Source organism: Benincasa hispida, chromosome 8, assembly GCF_009727055.1.
Source record: "Benincasa hispida cultivar B227 chromosome 8, ASM972705v1, whole genome shotgun sequence".
In the NCBI taxonomy this organism is placed as follows: Eukaryota; Viridiplantae; Streptophyta; class Magnoliopsida; order Cucurbitales; family Cucurbitaceae; genus Benincasa; species Benincasa hispida.
Genome location: NC_052356.1, coordinates 15,531,996 through 15,551,721, shown reverse-complemented (window position 1 = coordinate 15,551,721; position 19,726 = coordinate 15,531,996). Strand labels below are relative to the sequence as shown.

The following is a 19,726-nucleotide window of genomic DNA, read 5'->3' as shown; positions in this document are numbered from 1 at the left end:
TGATGAGATCCTCCACGAGCAACAACCAAGTTTCGTAGTTTTATATTTACACTGTGTTGCTAATCTAGCGACTCGTGAGCAATTCATTTTCAACTTTAATAAAATTTCCAACTCATAAATGATAGATCCTAGATTTATCTCAACTTCAATTACTTGAACAAATGACTTCTGATCTAACAAGAAAAATTAAAAAATAAAATAAAATAGAATTTATATTCATCACAAATTTGAAGTGCAACCATCAAGGATGGTCCAAAGATTCAGCGAAGGAATTTATTTCTTAATCTGAGGGCATAGAAGGTCGATCATTATTTATATGATTAAAAATGTTCGTTTATCGACATTTTTAAAGAATTCAGACCGCCCAGATCAACAGAACCTTCAATATCAATACTACAGTAAAGAAGGTGGTCTCATAGTCACAGTGATAGGACTAGCTAACTGAAAGGAGAACTTACAGATAACCATATGATTTTATATTCAGGAAATATAGCCCTTCTTTTTTAGATCCTCAACGGCGTCCTTGAGGATTTGTTCCATTGGGATGAATTCCAGCCCCAGGTTCATCAACTTCTTGGCTCCATCTTTTGCTCTCACCAAATCAGGCTGTGTATCTTCTATCGATCTGAAAGGGGAAGTGTACGAGGTCAGGAGCTCAAACTGAGATTATTAAAACCTTTTAAAATAGAACTAAACAAAGACTGAATAGACCCAAGCCTTAAAACGTTTAAGAGTAACTTGAAACTTTTTTAGATTATAGGACTGGAAAGGCACGATAAAGTTCAAATTAAGATTGAACTCTGTTTTTTATTTGTTGTTTCATGATATTTAGAAAAGCAAACTGAAACTTAATAAAAAAATATTTGGATGCATCCTGGTAGTGCATCTTTGTGTAACCCGCCTAAGTGTCCAATCACAAATTGTCACGTGGAACACTTTTCTTTTTTGAAATAGATACTTTTTTAATATCCTTTTCCTTTTGTGATTGAAAGAGATGTATGGAAATAGGTGCACCCTAGAATACATCTCTTAATAATCAAAATGAAAAGGGGAAGGACCTAATGAGGTGGAGAAGGCCCCATTGGAGAGAATTAATACAAAAAACATGACCAGTCCAAGGTAATCTAATAAATGTTGTGATAAAAGAGAACTTGTGAAGACCATGGTAGCGAGATGCTATGTTATGTATAAGATCACAAAAAAAAAAAAAAAACATTAACAAAATTTTCTTTTTATCTTTGAAAATCCTGTGCTTTCTTGTTACTTATATAGTACTTGGCAGTCTACTTACTTCTCGATAGGATCACATGAATTTCCCTTACCTGGGTACCTTATACTGAGGGAAGAGTTCAGCAGCCTTCGCTACATAGTCAGAGTAACGAGCTATGGACTCTGCACAAAAGTGCCTTCCTGTAGCTGATTTGTTTTCATAGACCAAAATGTGTGCTAATGCAACATCTTTAAAGTGCACTACTCCAATAAAAACGTCCTTGAATGTCTCACTGCACCCTGCCGAAGAACAAAAAAAGACATGATCTGTGTGGAATTCAAGGAGACTTCGTAGACGAATTGTTATGTGAATTCTTTTTCATATCATTCTAATGGAAAAATGAAACGTCGGAGACACATAGAGTTAAAGCCCATTTGATAACCATTTGGTATAAGCTTATAAACACTACTTCTACCCTTAAGTTTTTATCTTTTGTTATCTACTTTCTATTGATTTTTTCAAAAAAAAAAAAAAAAAAAAAAAAAAGTAATTTCCAGAAAGTAGCTTTTGTTTCTAGAATTTGACTAGGAATCTAAATGGATCTTTCATTTAAGAAAGGTGAAAACCATAATCGAAAATTTCTCTAAAAAAGAAATCGTACAAAATATGCAATTTGAAGGGGCCTTAGGAAGCCATCGAACAATCTAAGAGTGATTTTAAAGTTCAATGAGAAAGGAAATTGAAATTTATTTCCAACTAAACGGTTCAACAACCACCCTGCTGCAAATCAATGTCTTCATATTCTGGATTTTTTAGCTGCAATTTGTTACAGTCAAAATCGAAATGAAAATCGGCAATTTCTTCATACTAAAAATGGTGCCATCTAGAAGAGAGTATGCTAGAAATCAAGTAAGAGAAATTACCCTCGAGAAGTTTTAAAAGCATTTGCATGCTTGCATTAATTCTGGGAGGAAACACAGGGCCCATGACTGTGCCTGGATTAATAACCACCACTTCCAATCCTTTCTCCTTGGCAAAATCCCAAGCAGCCTTTTCTGCTAGAGTTTTTGAAACTGAATACCACAGCTACAAGAAGAAAAGAAAATTCCAAAAATAGGAGGGAAATTAGAAAACCTGGCCACAAAAGAATACAAGCTTCAGATTGATTGGCAAAAAGTAACATGCACTTTCAATAGTATGGCATTGAAAGAAGAACTCCCATTATAACCAACAGAAGGAAAAAGATCAAACCAGAAAAAGAACAGATTAGCCTAAGAATCAGGAATTATTGGCCTTCCAAATCCCCTTTTATCCTTTTACTTTGTAGTTTCTTCATTATCCAATTCGCTCGCGAGTAGGGAATTCCTATTGCCATAGTTCTCAAGCCGGGGGAAAGTAAAGATTCAAAGCAGGTAAATCACTCACCCCCTTTTGCTTGCAGTAATCAATATCGGTCCAGGATTCTTCATTCCTTACAACATTCGCAGGCCAGTTAGGGTTCGGAATCATGGCGGAAATGGAAGAAGTCACCACTACGCGTCTTACCCCAGCCTCCTTAGCCGCCGTCAGGACGTTGATGGTTCCTTTGATAGCCGGATCCAACAAATCCCTCTATAAATACGATGCGAGAGTTATTTTCTACAAATTATGACCTCAAAGCATAAAATAGAACTTGTATTTCATGGTTTGTAGTGCTCGTGAGATAATATCACACCTCAGGATCCTCTACAGGTTCAACAATGCAAGGAGACGCGACGTGGAAGACACCGGCGCAACCAGTCACGGCAGGGACAATGGAGTCATAATCGAGGAGGTCGATTTGGAAGAGACGAAGACGAGCATCCGCTCCTTCTAAATCTTCCAAATGCTTGGTTTCGCTCTCGTCCTCTGCATTTGTCGATCAAGCATGCAAATCATTCAGCGGAAATCAAATAGTAATGTAACTATAAGCAGCAAACAACCGAAAGTTTGAAAAGAATGAAGAAGAAGCCAGAGAAAGATAAGTATGAGTGGGAGTGTAACTGAGGTTTTGGACGGTGGCGTGAACGGAGTAGCCGCGGAGGAGGAGGAGGTGAACGAGCCAGGATCCGATACAGCCGCTGCCGCCGGTGACACAAACCAGTTCGGGATTCTGAGTCGTCGACATCTCTATGGTGAAGAAATTGGCCTTACCTTTCACTTCGATTCTTTAATTCTTCAGGTCTTCAGTTCACTGGTCGTGGAAGAAGGAATATCTGATTTGCTCACCTCAGGAAATCAATGATGACCACAATGAATATTTCACGCAGGGGGACCCGCTGCACCGATTTTCCCTTTTCTGGTTAAGTTTCAATTGCCTTCAAATATATACCATTTTCTTTCAGTTTTATTAATTCTACATTTCTACTTACTTATTTTCGGTAATGTTTGTTTTTCTTTTCTTTTTTAGAATATATATATATATATATATATATTGAAATTTTAAGTCTAATTTTTATTTGATCCCTAAATTTTAAAATATTATACATTTAAGTTTTCTTGGGTAACTATTTATTTTTTTATTTTTGTTTTTTAAAATTAATCTTATTTCATTTCCATTTGTTTGCGTCTTGAGTACAAAGGTAGAATTTTTAGTCAAATTCCAAAAATAAAAATAATTTTGCTATTTTTTTAGTTCTCAAAATTTACTTTGGTTTTTTAGACTATTAGTAAAAAGTAGATAATAAAGGAAGAAATTTGGAGGTGGAAGTAGTGTTCATATGCTTAATTTTCAAAAACAAAAATAAAATGGTTAGCAAAAGAAGACTTAGTTTTAAATTTTGAGTTTGGTTTCAATTTAGTCATAGATTTCAAAATATTACAATTTTACATTCGAAATTTGAGTTTTTTTTTTTTAATTTAGTCCTTCGATTTTAAGATTTACACTTTTGACTTTGATTTTCACTATATACTCATTTTTCCGTCTTTAGTATTAATGGGTGTTAATAAATGTAAAATAATTAATTAAGTTTCACAAATTTTCATCATGTTTAAATTTAAATTTAAATTTTCACTTTATAATTATTTAAAATCAATTTAGAGATATTGACTTTAATGATTGGAAGTCACTATTTAATGAAAATTGAAGTTAAAATGTAAATTCTAGAAATTTAGAGAGCAAATCAAATTGAAATAAAACTCAAATCTCAAAGGTAAAATTGTAACATTTTGAAATTTAAGAACTAAATTAAAACTAAACTCAAAACTTAAGAACTAAATATGTAACATTTTAAAACTTAAGTACCAAATAAAAATTAAGTATTTGAAAACTAGATATAAAACTGAGGAACCAAAAACGTGTTTTTTTTTCCTCTATTTTTCCTGTCATATTTTAGTTTTACTTTGGATCATTCTTAAAAATAATACTAATGGTCCCTTCTCGGCCAAAATAAACATAAATAAATAAAAGACTCACTTCTTATAAAATTAAAATTTGATGACATTCTGCTTGCATCACATGTTGAAAGTATGGTGAAAGTTAGGGGTATTCAAAAAACTCGATAACCCCAAAAAGACGATCAATTCAACCCAACTCGTGCGGTTTGGGTTGAGTTATCAACTCATTTGGGTTAGGTTGGGTTATTAACTATTTAAGTTGGGTTGGGTTCAAATAAATGAAAATTTTATGAGTTCCCCTAATATAATCCAAACCAACCTGAATTTATTATAAACTTTAAAATATATTTTTTTTTATTACTTATAACACAATTATTTATACATATATTGATTTTAGTTTTATTTAATTTCAATACTTTTTTAATAATTTATTCTTCAACGACTCTTAAAAAGTAGTTTCTTTGCACTTTTTTCACTATATAAATTGAAATTGGGTCATTAATCTTAATTCAATATATGAAAATAATTAAATTAGACTTTTACATATTTATGTTTTGCTTCTTTTTAGGACAAAATTTTAAGTAAATGACTCAATTAACCAGAACCAAACCAATCCAAATATTTCATGGTTGGGTTGGGTTGGGTTCATTTTTTAATAAGGGTTATTTGGGTTGAAGAGATTTACAACTCGAACAATTGGGTTGTGTCTAAAATCTAACCCATGAACACCCCTAGTGAAAGTTTGGATGGTCACTTTCATTCTTACTTGCCGTGGCTTCCACACTCTCGTTATTAATCCTTGAGTATATTTTGATTGTTCTTTTTTTTTTTTTTATGAAATTGATTTAAATTAGAATCCATTTGTTGTAATTTTCATTACTTTTCACTTTGATTAAAGTTTCTATCCTTTTAAGCCTTAATATCTCTTAAAATGAAAGGTGCTATTTTTTGTTGTTAAAAAAAACATATTGAAGAATTAAAACCCACAAAATTGACCTCAATTACTAATTACTTCTAAATAATCTATAATTTAAGTCAAAGGAAGTTTAACTCACGAGTAATGAGCATGACGTCATGCTAGATTGATGCGATGAAATGCTTCATGTCGTACTCTTCAATATGAATATTTCTTAATCTAGATGCAATGTTTTTTCTAATTAAATTCAAGTATAAATCTAACTAGAGTATGCCTAGGTGCGTGGCGAACTCAGAAACACACGATAAAAATGTGCGGTAAGGTTTTGTTCGATCTTGACGTAGTGTTTTGATTACAAAGTAGGCGATTGAATTGTATGTATTTAATTATCCTATTTAATCTAGGCGATGGGATGAATGAAACGGATGTGGTGATAGTTGCAATTTAAAATAAAGTAGTATGCGACAAGTACGGATGAAATAAAAATAGATGAATAGGGTTGAGAAAGATTCACCAACATTTTCCTAAGCAATGCGTTCATGCAAGAAACTCATAATTAACTAACTTCACCTCTTAGTTTTGATGCCACGCTACCCTATCTCTAAGATGCATACGATGAGTTTTGATTGCGAAATACTATGTTTATCTCTAAAGTTACTTCTTTCCTTATTAAACAAGTTCCACAATCTCTTCCTTTCTCAAGTTGATTATTTTGTACTTAGATCAATCTCTCGATTTCATCTTACCAATTCAATAAGCACATGTTAAAACAAAATGAACACCTACTTATGCATGACTTAGTGAAAAAGGTTAACTACTCTCCCTCAACCGATAGATAATTTAGCTACTCATGCTTGTAGAAGAAGATAGAGATGTATGGAATATATAAGGAATAACATGCATATTAAGGATAATATTCTTCAATCACTACAATTAATACAAATATAATGGAACAAAGGATGTAACAAATAAAAGAGAAGTGAAAAAATCAAGTCGTAGGTGACAATCTCTTGCTTTATAAGGCTTTTAATGGTGACTACTTTATGCTGTCTGCAATGATATGGAGGAACTCCCTCTTCTTTCCCAGAAAACATCGAGTTCTTACTCAAAATTCTCACAAGAAAAGCTTGAAGGAATGATGGTTATGGAGGATTAGGGCAGGGTTTTGATAAAACTTCCCCTCTCTTGATGGATGAAGATTCCTTCCAACTTCTTGGATGGGCTATTTATAGGCACAAAAAGTGAAGGTCATCGCCTCTTTCTAATGATGGTCTTATTGGATTTGGTGTCATAAATCCCATGTATCTTGTAGTTTGTAAATACAAATCATATATTTAATAAAATAAAAGGTATTTTTTTTAACATTGACTGCATTAATTCAATCCAATAAACCAAGATCCAAGATTATTTTATGTAACTTAAAACAAGTATGTGGTTGACATACAGGTGGATCATGTTTAAGTAATAACCTAAATGCTTTGTGGTAGATGGATAAAGCTAGGTACCTTATCCATCTGGTGACACTACGAATACGACCCGCTTTGTAGTTATTACAATTATTGTAAAGTGCTACAAATGATCTGATCCTGATTGTTCATGTGGAGACATGTGAGCGAGGGTATTCTATACAAAGAGTTTGTATAAGACCGAACCACGAAATGAATAGTCTCTCTATATAACATCGTTACTAGAAGAGACTCACATTTCATTGAAATTATCATAGGTGACTTGACCTTAATCCTGAGTGAGTTGTGAACTTGTTTATGAGGGCAATCCTTTTGATCTGTATGGGTAAGCGTAGCTATGTTAGCCTACGCTACAAGCCTACCATTTTGAGGATTTATTTGCGTAAGGAGCTGGGAACACAACTACGCAAGATGGATTTCACTCCTTTCCAACTTTTAGGTAAATTGTTTCCTTAATAGCTGATTATGGGTCTTAAACAATGAGGCTTTAACCTCTCACTGACCCGAGAGGTGTTAGTTCATAGTTAGACTATAGACTGTTTGTTCATTAAAAGAATCAGTGGTACTTAAGAAGTTAGATGTAACTACAGGGATAAAATGGTAATTTGACCCAGGTATAATTCTGAGCGATTTATGAAGGGTCGACTCACTATTGATTATTTATATCCATGCACACATAAATGTATTTGTAGTGCAAAGAGTGCATCTATTAGTCTTTAGTGGAATGACCGGTAGTTAATGAATATTGATTTTTAATTAAAGAGTTTAATCAATTAATCTCATATCATTGAAGCTTCTAATTTGTAGGTGTATAAGGTCTTCTTGTTAGTTCGCTAAAGGATAGTAATGAGGAATGATTTGAATTGTTCAAATCAATTGAGGAAATTTTATATTAATGAGATTAATATATAATGGTTAATCATAGATGTGATCTATAATCCAAATTATGTAAGAGAGAAATATTTGAATGGGGTTTAAACATTAAATTCAAGTGAATTAGATTCACGAAGAATTAATTAATCATAATGTTAAAGAGGTGGATACATATAAATATGTGATGTTAGTATGTTTTAATTATATATTAAACAGGATTTAATATATGATTGTTTAATTAATGTGTTAATTAATTAAATAAGGGTTATTTGATTAACTGACACTAAGGATATAAAAGGAAATACTTGGAGAAGGTGAAAAGGGGTTAACATTCTCCCTATAAATATATCCTTATAGCCCATTTAGAGCAATTCATCGTGCAAAAATACCTAGCCTCCACACTAAAATCCTCTCTACTTTCTCATCAATTCCTCTCCAACTCTTCCTTTTTCAAGTGTTAGAGACCACTCATCCAATCCTTGTAATCCTAGAGAATATCAAGGTTATTCTTATGGTAGTGTCCTTGACCGTGAAGAGGTGTTTGTGATCAAAGAAAGGATTTTTCAAGAAGTTTGGGATTCAACAAAGGTAAGCTATGTTTTCTCTTTTCTCTATCTTCAATAGCATGTTCAATATGATGTTTATTTTTAATTGTGTCTTTATATGGATTGCTGTGATTTTGTTTCTTTTAAATGAAAAAAACCAAATGTAAGACGATCTCACGCTTCCACGAGAATTTGGTTCCCTTCAATTGGTATCAGAGCCAATGTTTGAATTTTTGTTTTTCGTATTTTTTAAAGAAAAATCAAGAAATATGGGTTTTAATCTGTATTTTGAATGAGAAGTTTGCAATATTGGACGTTTATATTTTTTGGCACTTGGTTTTACGTTTTAATTCGATTAAAATGTAAGGGCCCATTATTTTTAGGTATTTAAGTTTTTCTATTGACTTCGTAAGTCTATGTCAATCAAGGATTAACAATTGCTGAAGAGATTAGTGAACAATGAAGATTTTCGGTCCAAGTTCGAAGAAAAACGCAACAAAGGTGAGGTTTCTAGATTGCAGCGTCACGATGCTGCGAGTCGAGGCAAGGTGGACAATATCCATAGCATTACAATGCTCTGAGCTTCACAGGCACGCATGAGGAGTTCGGCGGTCGTGAGTTCGAATCCCCTCTCTGGTGTTTGCAACAGATTTCTTTTGTTTTTCGTAATTTTATTTTTTTTATTAATTGAATTAATATAAATTAGTTATATTAATTTAGTTAATCTTTTAGGGTGCCAAAATTTGGTCCAATATTTGCTATTTAATTTATTATGCATTTGATGTATGTATAAATTAATGGAAGAATTTTTATTGCATAATGTATGTCATATAAATTTAGAATCTCACCTTAGGATAAACACTTTTATGCATCATATTTAATATAGGTATTATATTATTTATAATTGCATGATTTTATTAGCATGCTCATGCATCATAATAAGTGTTATATTATTTTGATACACGTTTCATTAAATATGTTTATGCATCATACAATGTTATAAATATTATAATGTATGGTGGAATAAAGAATATGTATGTTTAATTTTCATGAATGATGAATATAAGTGTGATATTTTTCCAATGAAAATGAATCTTGCATTGAGCATGACATTACTTAGATAAATATAATTGTTATATTTGATCGACGTCATTAGATACAAATTATAGGTTTTAATATGGCATTAATATAAAATTGTTATATATTTAATGGAATAGATTAAAATCTATAATCAAGAGCTGCATGCAAATATAGGTCTAATTTTTATTTGTTTAAAATTAATTCATTTAGACTTATGTTGAAAGGTTTTCTAATGAGATTAGAAATAGATTAATCTTTTAATTTGTTTTAATAGGATTAAAATGAATTCCTAAATTTATAAAATAATTACTCATAAGGGACCTTTGTCTTAGGAACGTTCTGTCTAGGTTGAGGTATTTAAGCTGTCAAAAACATAACACCTCTACCTAAAAACCGACTTGAAAGGTGAATTTGGCAAATATTTTATAAGTATGCAATAAATGATTGAATTTATTAAAGAGTTTAATAAATGAAATCAAATATTGTTAAAATATTCAGTATAAATGTTATATTGAGCAAATTAACAATGGATTTAGTTAAAATTAATTAGTTGGTTTTTTCTAAGTTAATAAACTCATTTTTGCAAAACACTTAGTGGGAGAAAAATGATATATCAATATAGATGTTTTGAAAAAAGATGTATATGATCTATCATTTTTCCACCCACGTTCTCCCTAAAAGTTCACAAGGTGAGCAGTTCGGCCTCCTGGTGCCCTGGGCGCGCTCTCTTTTAGGAAGATATTTGCATGGGTCAATATCAAGGTGAATGGAGAAAGTGTTTATAGTAAGTGAGAGAAGGAAGTGTATCAACACATCTTGCGATCTCCTTCATTTTTTTGGAATGTCATTTCCATGCTCAGTCTCGTGGCATCCTAGAAGTGTCCCACTTAGGAAGGTGTTTGCATGGGAAAGGGACATAACAAACTCCATATAATGATAAGATCGCTATAATCAATTGTACCAATTATGTTCTTCCCTGCGGAAGACTGATTAGGGCGAGGTTATAGGATTGAAAATGAAGGGTTATACTTACAAGAAAACATTAAGGTAGTTAATGGTTTCTGGACCAAATCAATGATAATTAAATATTATATGAATCATAGTTATTCTAGTGTAATATTTGATTGAGAATGTCTCAATTCAATGAATGAGTAAATGTTCGCCCCGAGGTAGCATTTAGTCTAAATAATTGAAGTATCATTATAAAATAAAATGGTGTTGGGTTCATTACTGTTTTGCTAAACTAATTAGGTCAAAATGAATTTTTGCATAAGTGTCTAAAATAAGTTATTTGTTTTGTATCAACAAAATGACTAGTGCAATAATCTCTTTGTTTGGCGTTGATAAACTAAATGTCGATAATTACGCGACATGGAAGAATACGATTAATACAGTTTTGGTCATCACGACCTAAAATCCGTCTTAGTGGAGGAATTTCCTTCAATTCTTGGGCCCAATGCTTCACGAAATGCTTATGAAGCCTATGACAGGTGGACCAATGCCAACGACAAGGCCAAAGTCTACATTTTGGCAAGCTTATTTAACGTTTTCACCAAAAAGCACGAGCCTGTGGTCTCAGCCCGAGAGATCATGGAGTCACTGTGTGGGATGTTTAGCCAACCGACCATGCATCTCAAGCATGATACTCTAAAGAACATCTTTAACGGCCGCATGAATGAGCGATCATCCATCAGGGAGCATGTCATTAATATGATAGTCCACTTCAACGTGGCCGAGATGAATGAGTCTGTCATAGATGAGGCCAGCCAAATTAGCATTATTCTGAAAACTCTTCCGAAGAGTTACCTCCAATTCTACAACAATGCGTTTATGAACAAGATTGGATACAATTTTTTAAGGAACTGGTTAAGGTTCAGAGCGGAAGTGGGGACCCCCAAAATTTTACAGAATAGTACAGGAAATATTATGCATCAAAATAAAATTTTATAGCATGCATTTAGAAATAAAGATAAGTAGAAGAATATACTAACCCTTGAAGATCTAATCTTCTTATATAATTCCTCCTCTCCAAAAAATCACGAACTCGAAACCCTAATTTGGCCACCACCACAAAAGCTTCCTCTGTATTCTCTAGGATGAGAATCTGATGAGTTGTAGGCTCTTAGTTTTTGGAATAGAGAGAAAGAACAAAAAACTAATTTCTCAAAGAAAAACTTCTTTAAGTTTTTTAGTATAAAAAACTTTTGGGGAAGAAGATCATAACCGACAAGTCTGCACCTTCCCACTCACATACGTTGTAGAGAGAAAAAGGGGAGGGAGTTTTCAAAATAACATTTCGAAAATCGAAATTAATTAAAGAAAAAATATTTTAATAAAACATTAATATATATTTATGTGATAACCACTTTATTATATAATATATATTTAACTTTATGTTATATCAAATATAATATACAACCTATAGTTTATATTGTATCAAATATAATATAACCTGTAGTTTTCATTCTCTCATTAATGCACAGTATTTAATATAAATCCCATTTTTACTAAGTTTAATTATATGAATCCAATTCACATAATTAATATTTGAATCATATTCAAATATTTATTTCCTCTCAAATAAACTTTATGTTATAATTTATCAAATACAATATAGTAACTATATCATATATAATTAAATTAAATTAAATTAATTATATCACATATAATTAATTTGAACAATAATTAGTCCAAAAGTGATTATCATTTAATCCCTGTTGAGCTACAGAGGGGACCTCATGGACCTATAACTTGAAGTTCCAATGGTACTTGAAGTTCCAATTGTACTTAAATAATTAATTAAATTATATTATTCAACATCCATTAACTGTCAGGCACTCCACAATTGCACTCTTCCCACTACAGACATATTTCTGTGTCCATTGTATATAACCAGTCAACAGCACGATGACCCTTCACAAATTGTTCAAGTATAGTTGGGCCAAAACTACCATTTTGCACCTATAGTTATATCTAACTCCTTAAGTACACTGATCCCTCTAATGAACAATAAGTCATAGTCCAACTATAACCAAACCCCTCTCAGGCTAAGAAAGGGTGTGACACTATATTGTTCAGGCCCCTAAATCAGCCCTTAAGGGAGCAATTTATCTACTTACCCCGACCTTGAGGAATGAGTGAATTCCGTCTTGTGTAGTTGTATTCCCAGCTCCCCATTCAGACGACCCCCATAAAGGAAATCGAACACGAGGATTTCAATGAGCAGCGGAAAGATCATTCCAAATTACAATCGTATATGAACTTTACAATTACAAACCGAACAACGCGCACTCGAACTCAACGATCGCCTAGGTCATGAACACCCCAAACAACACGAACGGCCTCCACAGAACCTTGACAGTGTCGAGTTGAGTATGATATCACCAAGAGGGCTACCTTGGTATTCTCGATGTGAGAATCTAGAAGGTGGGCTCTGTGTGGATTTGGTTTGAGGCAGACGACTGGAGGAAACACAATCGTGTAAACGATTGAGCAAGTGAGGGATGGAAGAACCTATCATATAGGTCTATGCCCAATCATTTAGGAAAAGTTATACGATCGTCTAGCAAAAGTTATGTGATCGTTTAGCTCATCGCTTAGCTAAGTGTCTATCGCCTACTAACACTCCATGATCGTTTAGCTAACTCCAAGTTCTCGCTTAGTAAATCTTATTTACTTGACAACTTCCCGTGAGAATTTTTCGAGAGAGGAAATCTCAAAAAACACAATTTTGCCAAAAACTTACTAAAATTAGGAAAATATTTTCCCTTTTATCTCACGGTTACCATGAAACGACCAATAACCTCCCACTCAATTGGTTATTAGAGAAAAAGAAATAATTATCCAATAATTAATATTATTATAAATATAAATGATAACTAACTTCTCATAATATATTTAGAACCTTAGTTTTAATATTTCATCTCATGAAACATACAAACCATAGCTCTTTTTCTATTCCATGGTACTTATTGTAGATCTCATTTACATTAATCCTCCACTAGATGTATCTCATACATCATACCGATCATATCATATACAATCGAATTACCTCTTGTCAATTTGAACATTTCAAATCAACACCAAGAACTGATCCTCAACTGAATCCATTGAGCTACCAGGGGGACCTTATGGACCTGTAGTTTGAAGCTCCAACAGTACGTGAATAACTGACTAAATTCTTTAGTCACGGGATCCATCATCCATTAACTGCCAGGCACTCCACTAAATATCGACAATCGAACTCTCCTTACCACAGATATATTATGTGTCCATCTTAACTAATCAATAGTGCGACAACCCTTCACAGATCGCTCGTAAGTACAGCTCGGCCAATAACCGTTATGCCCCGTAGTTACATCTAACTCCTTAAGTACCACTGATCCCTCTAATGAACATAAGTCATAGTCCTACTATGACTGAGTCCTCTCTTCCAAAGAGAAGTTGTGGCCACTATGTTCAAGTCCCGAAATCAGCCCTTAAGGGAGCAATCTCCCTACTTATCCCTGCTTCGGGGAATGAGTGAATTCCATCTTGTATATTGAGTTCCCAGCTCCCAAATCAGACAAGTCCTAGGTATGTTGAGTTGGAAATCTGGCCACTCTCACCCATACTAATCAAAGAACCACCATCAAAAGCATGAGTTCCCAAAACACTAAGGATTGAGGTCGTGTCACCTATGGTCGTTTAGGTGAGATGTAAGTCTCTAGTATCAATGACGTTATATATAGAGTCTAGTCATATCGTGGTCCGGTCTTATACAAACTCTTTGTATAGAACACCCCCGCTCGCACGTCTCTACATGAATGGTCAGGATCTACCATTTGTAGTAGTTTACAACACTTGCAAACCTCTACAAAGCGGGCCGTATCCGTAGTGTCATCAGGAATAGGTATCCCACTTTAATCCTTATACTACAAACCTATTTAGATTATCACTTAAGGCATGATCCACTTATATATCACATATACATACTTAAGTTTACATAAGATAACCATGGATCTTTGTTTATTGGATATGAGTAAAAGCCAAAATGAAATAACATATATTTTATTCATAAAACAATGTGTATCATTACAAACAACGAGACTAAGGGAGAATTAGGATATCAATCCCAACACCCCAAAATGGTAGGCTTGTTGAATCGGTGATCTAGCCACTCTCACCCATACAAATCAAAGGACCGCCCTTATAGGTAGGAGTTCACAACTCACTCAGGATTCAAATCATGTCATCTATGGTCATCCCGATGAAATGTAAGTCTCAGTTATGAACAACGTTATATAATGAAACTAGTCATTTTGTGTGTTAGGGTTGGTGCCCTAAATCTCATAGGATTCTATAGTTTGTAATTGTAATGTACAAACATTTTATTTATGGAATGAAATATGTGATGTTTTATTTTATTTGTTTAGTTGCATTAACCACAAACCAATAAGCTAATATCTAAGGTTATCTTGTTGCTTAAACATGTATGTAGAGACATATGGGTGGATCATGTTTAAGTGATAACCTAAATGGTCTATAGTAGATGGATAAGGCTGGATATCTTATCCTAGTGACACTACGAGTATGGTCCGCTTTGTAGATGTTACAATTGTTGTAAAGTGCTACAAATGATCCGATCCTGATCATTCATGTGGAGACATGTGAGCGGAGATATTCTATACAAAGAAGTTTGTATAAGACTGTACCACGAAATGTTTAGTCTCTATTATGAACAACGTCGTTCATAATAGAGACTTACATTTCACGAGGATGATCATAGGTAACATGACCTAAATCCTAAGTGAGTGTTGAACTTTTGCCTATGAAGACGATCCTTTGATTTGTATGGGTGAGAGTGGCCAGATTGCCGACTTAACAAGCCTACAATTTTGGGGGTCGTCTGAATGGGGAGCTGGGAACAAAACTACATAAGACCGAATTCACTCCTTCCCCGAGGCTGGGGTAAGTAGATAAATTGCTCCCTTAAGGGTTGATTCCGAGGCTTGAACAATGAAGCGCCACACCTTCTCCTGTCCTAAGAGGGGTTTCGTCAGAGTTGGACTATGACTTATTGTTCATTAGAGGGATAAGTGGTATGTAAGGAGTTAGATGTAACTACAGGTGAAAACGATAATTTCGGCCTAGCTGTACTTACGAGCAATGTGAAGGGTCATTGCACTGTTCACTTGTTATATCCAATAAATACAGAAATATATTTGTAGTGCGAAGAGTGCAGCTGTCAATCTTTAGTGGAGTGTATGTCGGTTAACGGGTAATGAATAATTTTATTAAAGAGTTTAATTAATTATTCACGTATAGTTGGAGCTTCAAGCTACAAATCCATGAGGTCCCCCCGGTAGCTCGACGGGAATAAATGAGAATCAGTTTTTGGATTAATTTGAATTTGTTCAAACTAATTGAAGGAATTAATCATATATGATATAATTAATTTTATTTTTAATTATATATGATATAATTATTATGATGTATTTGATACATTATAATATAAAGTTTATTTAAGAGGAAATTTTTTTTGAATGTGATTCAAATATTAGTTAGATGAATTTGATTCATATGATTAAATTTAATATAAATGAAATTTATATTAAATGTCATTAGTGAGAGAATAGAAACTATAGGTTATATTGTATATGATACAATAAAGAAACTATAGGTTATATGTTATATTTGAAACAACATATAGTTTAATATATATATTATATGATAAAGTAGTCATTATATAAATTTATATATTAAATGATTTATTAAATTAATTAACTATTATTTAATTAATTTTAAATCATTTTTTTAGAGAGTTAGGGAGTTAGGGATTTGTAACCTCCTCTTCCCCCTCCTTCTCTCCACTACATGATAGTGGGGCAGAAAGTTTCAACTTTTTTCTCTAGTGTTTTCTTTCACAGAGAACACAGAAAGTGTTTTTTAGAGCTACCACATTACGATCTTCCTCTTCATCTTCTTGCTCTGCTGTAATTCCCTCACCAAAATAGTCAGAGCCCCACATCCTCCTGGATTCTCACCCAAATAATACCAAGGTTTCCTTCACGGTAGTGCCCATTTGGAGTTCGGGGGAATTCTTTCAGTTGAATAACTGTTCTTCAAAGGTAAGGGTTTTGAACTCTAAAATTTTTATCTTTTCTTCTTTCTCTTTTTATTTTTTCTAGCATGTTGTATTTTATTTGTTAGATTCATCAATTTTTTTATGTCTCTATAAAATTTTACATTCTATAAAATTTGGGAAAATTGGGACAAGTGGGAGATTGTTAGGAATGGTGTCCTAAATTTCCTTGTAATCTCGTAGTTTGTAAAGTCCGTATAAACATATTGTTGTTAATAAAATAAGTGTTATTTTATAAGCATATACTCAATCCAATAAACTAATATCTGAGGTTATTTCATGTAATTTAAACAAGTATGTAGAGACATGCAATTGGATCTTGTTCAAATAATAACCTAAATAGTCTGTAGTAGATGGATAAGGTTAGGTACTTTATCCTGGTGACACTACGGATACGACCCTCTTTGTAGGTGTTACAAGTGTTGTAAAGTGCTACAAATGATCTGATCCTGATCATTCATATGGAGACATGCGAGCAGGAGTATCCTATACAAAGAGTTTGTATAAGATCAGGACCACGAAATGATTAGTCTCTTTACATAGCATTGTTAATAATAGAGACTTACATTTCACTAGGATGACCATAGGTGATATGACCTGAATCCTAAGTGAGTTATGAACTCATGCTTATGAAGGCGATTCTTTGATTTGTATGGGTGAGAGTGGCCAGATTGCCAACTCAACAAGCCTACCATATTGGGGATTCGTCTGACTGGGGAGCTGAGAACTCAACTACACAAGACGGAATTCATTCCTTCCCCAATGCAGGGGCAAGTAGATAAATTTCTCCCTTAAAGGCTGATTTCGGGTCTTGAACATAGTGGTCACACCCTCTCCTGGCTCGAGAGGACTTGGTCATAGTGGGACTATAACTTATTATTCATTAGAGGAATCGGTGGTACTTAAGGAGTTAGATGTAACTATAGGGGGAAAACAGTATTTTGGCCCAGTTGTACTTACGAGTAATTTGTGAAAGGTCATCGCACTGTTGATTTGTTATATCCAATGGCTACAGAAATGTTGGGTACTTTATCCTTGTGACACTACGGATACGACCCTCTTTATAGGTGTTACAACTGTTGTAAAGTGCTACAAATGATCTGATCCTGATCATTCATGTGGAAACATGCGAGTAGGGGTATCCTATACAAAGAGTTTGTATAAGATCGGACCAGGAAATGATTAGTCTCTTTACATAATGCTATTAATATTTGAGACTTACATTTCACTAGGATGACCACAAAAATTTATCTGTAGTGCGAATAGTGCAGTTGTCGGTCTTTAGTGGAGTGACCGGCAATTAACGGATGTTGGGTAACTTAATTAAAGAGTTTAATTATTTATCTGAGTACCTTTGGAGATTCAATCTACTGGTCCATAAGGTCCCCACTGTAGCTCAACAGGGATTTAATCTTTGGATTAATTTGAAGTGTACAAATTAATTGAGGAAAGTAATTATATATGATATAATTAATTATAGTGTATTTATATGAGAGAAATTCGAATATGATTTAAATATCAATTACATGAATGAGATTCATGTAATTAAATATAAACATGATTTATATAGAGAGGAATAAAATATTTAGATATGATCTAAATATCATTTATATGAATGAGATTCATATAAATGGATTTAATATAAATGTGATTTATATTAAATGTCATGTATGGTTGAGAGAGAATAAAATCTATAGTTTATGTTGTATTTGATGTAATATAAAACTATAGGCTATATGTTATATTTGATATAACATATAGTGTATATATAATAAAGTAGTTATTATATTTTTTTATTTTATTAATTTATTTGAAATTAATAAAAGGGGAAAAGTTAACTCCTTCCCATTATTCTCTCAATAACTAACTTGCGATAAAAGAAGTTGAGAGATCATCTTCTTCTAAGAATTAAAAAAAAAAAAAAAAAAAACAGAGATGTTTTATCTGAAAGAGAAAGGTTATTTGAGGAAAACTCCCCTTTCATCTTCTCCATCTCCTTCCCTTTTCCTAGGACTCAGCAAAGCCCACAACTCCTACTTGAGTCTTTGAATCCCAAAAGAGAATACAAAGGGTTCTCGACTGGTAGTATCCGTGCGTGAAGAAGGAGATCCGCGAGGAAGGAGTTCTGTTCGTGGCTTGTACGAAGGATTACTTGAAGAAAGGTTCTTCAAAGGTGAGGTTTGTTGAAACCTATTTTTATCTAAAAGCATGTTGTAATTTAACCTCTAATGCATATCTTTGTGTATATTTACTATAAATTTTGTATTCAATAATTAATGGAATTTAGACAATTCGCTTCCGCTCAAGGATCTCCTCATGTTGAGATTCCTTCAATTGGTATCGAGCCAGGTCGTTGGTTTCTGATTCCAAATTCCATTCTTGTATTGAATTCGTTTACAGTACTGGTGGGTTTTATAATCTGCATTGCGTTTATATGATAAATGTTTGTGGATGAATTGTGATGGATGTTTTGGGGTAGAATTCTTGTTTTAAGGCTTTCTTTAAATTTTACAAAGTTGTATGGTAAGGGCCCCTGCTTTTTCTGGCATAATTTATAAGTGAGACTGTATTTATTTAAGTTTTGAGTCATTCGTGAGGCTTCAGAAGAAAGGTTGCAGTGCGTTTCGATGGAGAAGACGAAATGGAGGTTGTCGCATCGTGTAGCTAGAGCTAAACAAATAGATAGCTTTTGTTATGTGATCGTGTAACATTTGCTAAACGATCGCATAGCTAATGCTACGCAATCGTGTAAAGTTTGCTACACGATCGTGTTGCATTGGATGCATGATCATATAGGTGCTCGCTTGGTGGACGATCGCGCAGTATTGGATGCTCGACGCATCGTTGTGTGCTACACGATCGTGCAGACTATCATGCTTATCGCATACCCATTAGCTACACGATCGCATAGTATATGATACTCGACGCATGGATGTTTACTACACGATCGTGTAGACTTTCATGCTCATCGCATAGTCATAAGCTACGCGACCACATATAAACGATTGTATATACTCGACGCCTCACTGCTTGACAATTAGGCGTTTGCTACACGATCAGCTGCAAGGGTTCTTTGTGGAGCGGTTCGAGGCGAGTGGTTCAAGACCCGGTTCATTTGTTCCAAACCGGTGGACTCATATTTGTAATAGTTAGCCTTAG

General features: G+C 33.6%; 1 protein-coding gene across 1 annotated transcript; it reads right to left on the bottom strand.

The window, feature by feature from the left end:
- Positions 1-259: 259 nt before the first annotated feature.
- LOC120082461 (cinnamoyl-CoA reductase 1) lies at positions 260-3,477 on the bottom strand. Its single transcript, XM_039037641.1, has 6 exons — positions 3,233-3,477; positions 2,925-3,097; positions 2,636-2,821; positions 2,134-2,296; positions 1,323-1,509; positions 260-625 (listed from the first exon to the last, which is right to left on the bottom strand). Exons 1-6 carry the CDS (start codon positions 3,354-3,356, stop codon positions 481-483), a joined length of 978 nt encoding a protein of 325 aa, XP_038893569.1. The 5' UTR covers positions 3,357-3,477; the 3' UTR covers positions 260-480.
- Positions 3,478-19,726: the final 16,249 nt, after the last annotated feature.

What these genes read in the sequence shown, in the direction of transcription:
- LOC120082461 (XM_039037641.1), bottom strand. Translation starts at nt 3,356, where the DNA reads ATGTCGACGACTCAGAATCCCGAACTGGTTTGTGTCACCGGCGGCAGC. An exon ending in ATTACTGCAAGCAAAAGGGG is followed by an intron (nt 2,297 to 2,635) that starts GTGAGTGATTTA and finishes TTCTTCTTGTAG; the next exon opens with CTGTGGTATTCAGTTTCAAA. An exon ending in GCTTTTAAAACTTCTCGAGG is followed by an intron (nt 1,510 to 2,133) that starts GTAATTTCTCTT and finishes GTTCTTCGGCAG; the next exon opens with GGTGCAGTGAGACATTCAAG.